Source organism: Triticum aestivum, chromosome 6A (assembly GCF_018294505.1).
Source record: "Triticum aestivum cultivar Chinese Spring chromosome 6A, IWGSC CS RefSeq v2.1, whole genome shotgun sequence".
NCBI lineage: Eukaryota > Viridiplantae > Streptophyta > Magnoliopsida > Poales > Poaceae > Triticum > Triticum aestivum.
Window position 1 is genome coordinate 10,366,559 of NC_057809.1, and position 6,858 is coordinate 10,373,416.

The window sequence follows — 6,858 nt, forward strand, 5'->3', positions numbered from 1 at the left end:
CATTGATGCATGCCACTGCTGTCCGGATGCGTTCCGTGTTGATGCTGAGTGGCGATGGCCTAAGTACGTAGAGCTTGGCAATATCGCAATCACCTAGTCCGCACTCCTGCAGGAAGGCGACATTAGGCTTGACCACCCGCTCGAGGTCAGACCTGAGAACGGAGTCACTCTTAGGACCCGAAGGAGGTTCTCTGAGGAGCCGAAGAGGGGCAAGCAGTAGTGCAGTCCGGAGACGATGGATTTGCAGCGGAAAGTGGTGCCGGTGATCGAGACGAGGCGCGCGATCTGAGAACGCAAGAGAACGAGGCCGATGAGCTCCGCGACAATGGGGGCCAGGGTGCCCTCCATGCTGGCGCAGAGGAACTGCGGGTCCTTGGCGACAAGGGCAGCGACGTTGGTAGCGGAGAGGCCGAGGCCGGTGAGGAAGGCGAGCACGGCGTCGGGGTTGGCGGGGGACCTGAGGTGGGAAAGCTTGGCGGAGGCCTTGAGCACGTGAGGTCGGGTGAGTCCGCAGGTGGAGACGAGGTACTCCTCCACGGCGAATTCATCAATGTTGCAATTCTAATGTTGATCTCAAAACAAGCAATTCTAATGTTGATTTCAATTTGAACTACAAAAACGTCTTATATTTTGGTGCGGAGGGAGTTGTGTGAAGTTGAGACTCGTGCACTTCCCCTGAATGATGGATCATCACTCACTGCCCAAATCAGCGGATCAAAATAAACAGAAACAATACTGGGATGAAACTCTTCGTTGGCCCATCGTCTTGTGCAAGCAGTTAACCAAGCTATGGAGATCCACTTGGCTGCAAAAACATGGCATGCATTCCAGCAAGATAAAGAGAATGCCTCCCTCCAGGCACAAATTAACTAATTAATCATGGTTACCCGCCATCATACAGCAATTTTTGCAATCCTTTCTTACACTGGAATATGGTTAACCGTCTTGATCTGTTTACCCACCATTCCTTTATAGAGTCCTCAAGGTGCCAAGTACATGTGTCAAGGTCTTCAACATGTAGCACTAGGACTGTCTGGATATCATGATTTGCACTCTACACAAGGATTTGAATTGCCTGGATATGATGATTTGATTTGCAAGGGCAAGCTAACACCAGCACACAAGGAACTTGGTGACAGTGAGGCTCCTAAGAAAGCACCAAACTGGACGCCTTTTTAATCTTAATAATCGAGAAGCACCAATTATCCTATAAATTAGCTGCTTTTCTGCATGGAATTATTTTCCCATCATTCAGCATTGTGATGTCCTAGTATCCAGGCATCCAGCACACCAGCTTCAAAATGATTCTATGTTTTGGGCATCATGCATCAGAAGGTTTCTTGGTTTGATGATCCTTCTACTTCCAGGTTTGGGCATATAAGATACAAGGTACGTAAACCCAACTGATGGAAAAGACACTACAGCAGAAGGGCAGCTACACCACAAGATTAAACTTGCTACTAGCTCTCAACTACAGAAAAAAAACATATGAGCCATGGTGTAAATAGTACAGCTAGGGATTCACCTACCGCTTCGTCTACACAAACTAAGAATAACCAACCGATGCAGCACTGCAAAACCAGAAAGACATATGAGCCATGACACAAAACAAACCTAGCTATCTCTGAACTACTTGCAGAGCAACAACCACGCCAAACTGCACACAGAGGAGCAAAAACACAAGGCCTAAATAGCCTAGAGCAGCCCCCAAACCTAGCAAGCTATCCAATCGGGGGCAGCAAAACACAAGCCAAAGCAGCTCAAGGACACCAAGCGACAAAACATGACAACCATGGGTTATAATGTGCAGACATAACCGTCCAGACGCGAACCCGTGAAACAGAAAACGAACAACCCAACAGTCAGCTGAAAATTAGCAACTCTGTAACTTAATCCCGCACCCAAAAAAGATATCCACATTCTATTCGTCTCATCTCAATCTGGCTTCACAGCACAAGGCCAACAACAACAAAGGACAAAGCCATATATCATCCAAGAAGTTTCAATGCCATATATAACCTCGGCACCCATCCAATCCAACCAAAATTCTCCGTATTCTCTATTTTTAAGACCAACTCAACTCAGGGTTTCCTCTCCTGGACATCTCCACGACTTACCTACTCTAGTATGATAGTATCGTTGCAAAATTGCTCCTTCACGTTATGCAGACACCAAGTCCCCATGATATGTGCAGTCTACTCTCTGTACCACCAATACCATCAGCCTTCTCTCCCAACCCAACCCAACCCAACCCAACCCAACCAAGCCCCCATGATATGTGCAGCACTCTGTTCTGTTAGACTAGCTTAGTAGTAGTATTTACCATTAGCCTTACTCCTTGACAGGCCTCCCCCCATCGGCCACCCACCTCACGATGGCGCTCTTGAGAGACAGGTTAGGCAACAGCGTCTTGTCACGCAGCCGCGCCTTGGTCACCGGCGACACGTCCTTGTCGCACAGCCACATCTCCATCGCGCTGCGCTCGTACGTGTACCCGTCCGACGCGATGCATGGGTCATACATCACCGTCTGCAACCAAACACAAACACACACAATAAGCTATCAATCCACACATCCACATGCATGCTAATTTTAACCATATCATCAGTCTATCTATGACACACACACACACACACACACTCACACACACTCACTGGGACGACATTAATCTACTGTACCTTGAGTATTGGGCACTTGAAGTGACTGGGTGACCCTGGCAACGCCACCCCCGACACGCTGGCCGCGATACGCTTCAGCCGCCCCAGCTCCTCCAGCACCACGCTGTTGAGGTCAGGCCGGTCCTTGCTCCGCATCTCCAAACAATTCAGGCCTAGCTGAGCAAGGTCATGCGCTTCCCTCACGGGCCAGTCCCCCGCGCTCTCATCCAAGACATTGCTAATCTGACCGTCTTCCACTGCTTGCTCCACCACCTCAGGTAGTCCGATCGGGCACCTTGCCGTCAGCAGCTCAAGGATCACCATGCCAAGCGCGTACGTGTCCGACTTCACCGACACCTGCCCGGTCCTCTGGTACTCCGGGTCCAGGTAGAACAGTGTGCCCGCCAGGCCCGTCTTCTTGTACACCGTGCGGTTTGACAGAGTCTCCTTGGGTGGCATCAGGGTCGACAGGCCCACGTCACCAATCTTGCTCACTAGGTTGCGGTCGAGGAGGACGTTCTCAGGCTTCAGGTCACGGTGGATGATTGGGCTGGGCTTTGTGCTGTGCAGGAACACCAGGGCTGACCCAATTTCCCAGGCAATGCGGAAGCGATCAAACCATGGGATCGGCGGTGTGCCCTTTCTGCGCTGCAGACGATCCGCAAGGCTGCCGTTCTCCATGTACTCGTACACCAAGCAGCCCCTGTCCGGACAGGCTCCCAGGAGCATCAGCAAGTGTGGGTGGCGTATCTTGCTCAGAACCTCAAGCTGCAGAAACAGAGTGCACTTGCATCAACTTTTTTTGAACATTGTCACTTAAATAACTTTTTGACATAAAAATTTCTCAAGATGGGACGCTAGCTGCTTCACTATGTCATGATGAAAAGGCCATTAAAACACACACACACACACAGTGCTGCCTAATTAAAAAACAGTTCACTAGAAGTAGTAGAAGAAGAAGCACAGGATGAATTCAGCAAATACATAATACTACCTCTTGGTTGAAATGCCTGGTACTGGATTTGTCATCAGAATGAAGGACCTTTATCGCTACATCCAAGTGATTGAGATGGCCCTTGTATACCGTTCCATTAGACCCAGTTCCGATCTTGAGTGAGAATGACGCTGTAGCATTATCAATCTCTTCCCAGGTGAACATTGAGTACGAGTCGCTTGGAAGTACAAGGGGCTTCTCCAGCCTCGACTCCCTATCAGCGTCCTTGGATGCCGTTGCCAGCAGCCTATTATGACTCGGTTCAAGGTTCAGCTTTCCAAGCTCTGTACTGACATCATCCTGCAATGGGACAGGTTATCAGATCAGAGCAGAGTTAAGAGTGCAATCCCCAAAACATACCATATATTCCATTCACCTCTTTTTTCCAGAGCAACAGTCAATTGGCCTAATTAAGGAATGCATCTATAATAATTCAAGATCCATAACGCACGTGCCAACTCCATAGTAACTCGTTATCAATCAGATTGGAGGGAAAGTAAATTACTGTAGCAAAGTTAGCAAACAAAAAACTGTGGAATTTGTTATATATGAACTATTATCTAGGGAAAAAATCAAAGCAAAAGGTATGTGTTTGACGCGTAACTATAGTTTCAATGAAGACGTTCATATAATTAGAAGTCAGTCAAGAACCAAGAAATTGTACCACCAACCTTGTTGTCTGAAAGCATTAATTCCTGCAGTGAACTTGTTGGCACCTTGTCCGAACCCCGAAATTGACTTAATATAGAGCTTTCAGCACCAGTGCGTGAGGCAATTCTTCTCTCCTTGTCAGCATATACTGGTGCATTTCCAGTGAGATAATCGTTCAGAGTAAAACTAGGCAGGCCCGGCGCTGAACTGCCATCCAAATCTGATGAGACAGGGGAACAGGTAACATTCAGATGATGAGAAGGGGAAATAAGCAACTCCAACTTGTCTATCTTTGCATTTGAGATTATACTTTTAAGCCAAGTACTAGAAACAATAATAGGCTTATGTCTTCATGCAAGGTTGCTGCAGTTTCACAGTTCTAGCAGCAATGAGAAATGGGAAGGGATATATTGCACGCCAGGGATGCACAGAAAGGGAACATACGTGAGAAATATTTGGTGATAGGTTGACGCCTATGGGGCCTTACCGGATCTTGAGGACGTTCCATCTGTAAATTCTTTGGTGCTGGAGCTCCCAGAGTTGCCTTTTGGTACTGGAGAGCCAGAGGGCGAGCCACTTTCCGATTCAGGAACATGAACTGAAGACAATCCATCCTTTGAAACAACATATGCCGTGCAAAAGCTGGGGAGACACTTGCAAATTTTGCAGGCCGTCCTACTTGCAGTGGACCTCCTATAAGATCCAATGGTCATCAGGAGCATGCACATTATTTCTTATTCATCACGAATTAGTACAGTACAGGTATGAGTATGAGTATGAAGGAGCTACCTAGTGAATGGGCTCTTGCTGGGAGGGTTACCGATAACGAGGTTATGTATCTGGTACTGAGAAACAAGACTGGAAATGGTATCCGCGACATCTTTACCCTCAACAAGCAGTACTTGAGCTTCAACCTGAGCCAAGTAAGTCAAGAAAATAATTCAACCATCAGACAAGGGGTTGATGCATTCATTCAGCCAGTCTAGAATAGGAAATGGAGATATGCTTGTTAAGGCAGGTCAACCTGGGCTATAGTAGTAAGTAAACAAATAAATTCAACCAACAGACAAGGGGTTGATGCATTCATTCAGCCAGTGTAGACTATGAAATGGAAATGGAGTACTAGTACTTGTTAAGGCAAGTCAACCTGAGCCAATTAAACAAACAAATAAATCCAGCCAACATAGAAGGGGGTCGATCCACTGATTCATTCATTCATTCAGATTCATTCTAGAACATGAAATGCAAAGGCAGGAGCACTTGCTGATCCAAACCAACCTTGTTTTCATCACACGTGTCTTTGCAGCGTTGCAGCATTTCCTGCTTCTCGATCCACATCTTCTCGAGCTCGCCTTCGGCGACGCTGTTGCTGACTTCATCAATCGGGAGGAGGTGCCCCACTGAAGGTACACAGGCACAGGCACAAACACAAACAGATGGTGAGCATGCGTACGGCGAAAGCAAACTCAAACGCGCGGAAGCGACGAGGAGGAAGGAGCGGTGGGGCGTGAAGAGCCGTGGCGTTGCGTACATGGCGTGGGCACGGCCAGGACCGGGGTGAGGACGTGGATGAGCTTGAACTCGGCGGGAGGGGCGTCGTCCTGGGCGAAGTTGCGGAGCGCCCACCGGAGGACGTAGGCGCTTGATTTGGGGCCGCTGAGCGCCAGCCCTACCATCTTGGGCGCCGCGGCCCCCTCTTCGTCCCCTTCGGCGGCCATCGCGTGCCCTGCAGGTTCATCAGCAAGAGACGGCGAAACGGAATCCGTCAGCAACGGCCGCAGGAAATCACGGACGCGCTCTGGTAGGTAGGAGAAGAGCGCGCGAGAGCTCCGCCGCCGCGACGCGACGCGCGCGGCGCCGACGACGACCAGGCTAGGGCCTCTCGAGCCGGGCCGAGCAGAGCAGCCACGCGCATGCGCGCGCGCGCGCTCTGGTCGGGGAAGAGCGGGCGAGAGAGAGGAGCGCAGCACAGGGATTCCGCCTCCGCGGCGTCCGCGCGAGGCCCCGCCGGCTAGGGTGCGGCAGGGCCTCTTGAGCCGAGCGCGAGCGAGCGAGCGGGGGAGGGGTTTCGCATGCATTCGGTGGGGGTGGAGCGGGGCTGGCTTACCCGTGGAGCGCGGGCGGCGCTTCACTTCGGCCGGCGACGGCGACGGCGACGGCGACGGCGACGGCGAGGGCCCCCGGAGCGGAGGAAGGGGAGGGGAGGAGGGAAGCTACGCTACGTTACGGTCCGTTGCGCAGCGGGGGGGATGCGGAGTTTTGTAGGACGGACGCAACGGACCGGTCGAATGGGCCGCGCTAGCTTCGTGGGCTTCGTGGGCTTGGCCGGAGTGAAAGCCCACTTCGGTTGGCCAGCTGGTTGCTGGGCCCATCCTCTCCTTTCTTGCTCTAGGGCTCAACTCGGCCCACCCACCTCCGCTCTGCCACCACTACAAATGAAAAAAAAAACTAGAGACGCACTGCCCTCGGAGGGGAGGAACCGCGGTCGCCGCTCCCTTCCGCCGATGAGCTCCGACCAGATCATGAAATCGCCCTAATTGTTTGGAGTTCTTAGAA

The 6,858-nt window shown here is 50.8% G+C and overlaps 1 protein-coding gene across 1 annotated transcript; it reads right to left on the reverse strand.

Moving 5' to 3' along the window:
- Positions 1-1,986: 1,986 nt before the first annotated feature.
- Positions 1,987-6,529, reverse strand: LOC123131641 (U-box domain-containing protein 52). Its single transcript, XM_044551310.1, has 9 exons — positions 6,410-6,529; positions 5,834-6,028; positions 5,581-5,702; positions 5,092-5,216; positions 4,790-4,995; positions 4,323-4,522; positions 3,652-3,951; positions 2,679-3,425; positions 1,987-2,529 (listed from the first exon to the last, which is right to left on the reverse strand). The coding sequence occupies exons 2-9, from the start codon at positions 6,018-6,020 to the stop codon at positions 2,332-2,334; spliced, it is 2,085 nt and encodes a 694-aa protein (XP_044407245.1). The 5' UTR covers positions 6,021-6,028; positions 6,410-6,529; the 3' UTR covers positions 1,987-2,331.
- Between the last annotated feature and the right edge of the window lie 329 nt (positions 6,530-6,858).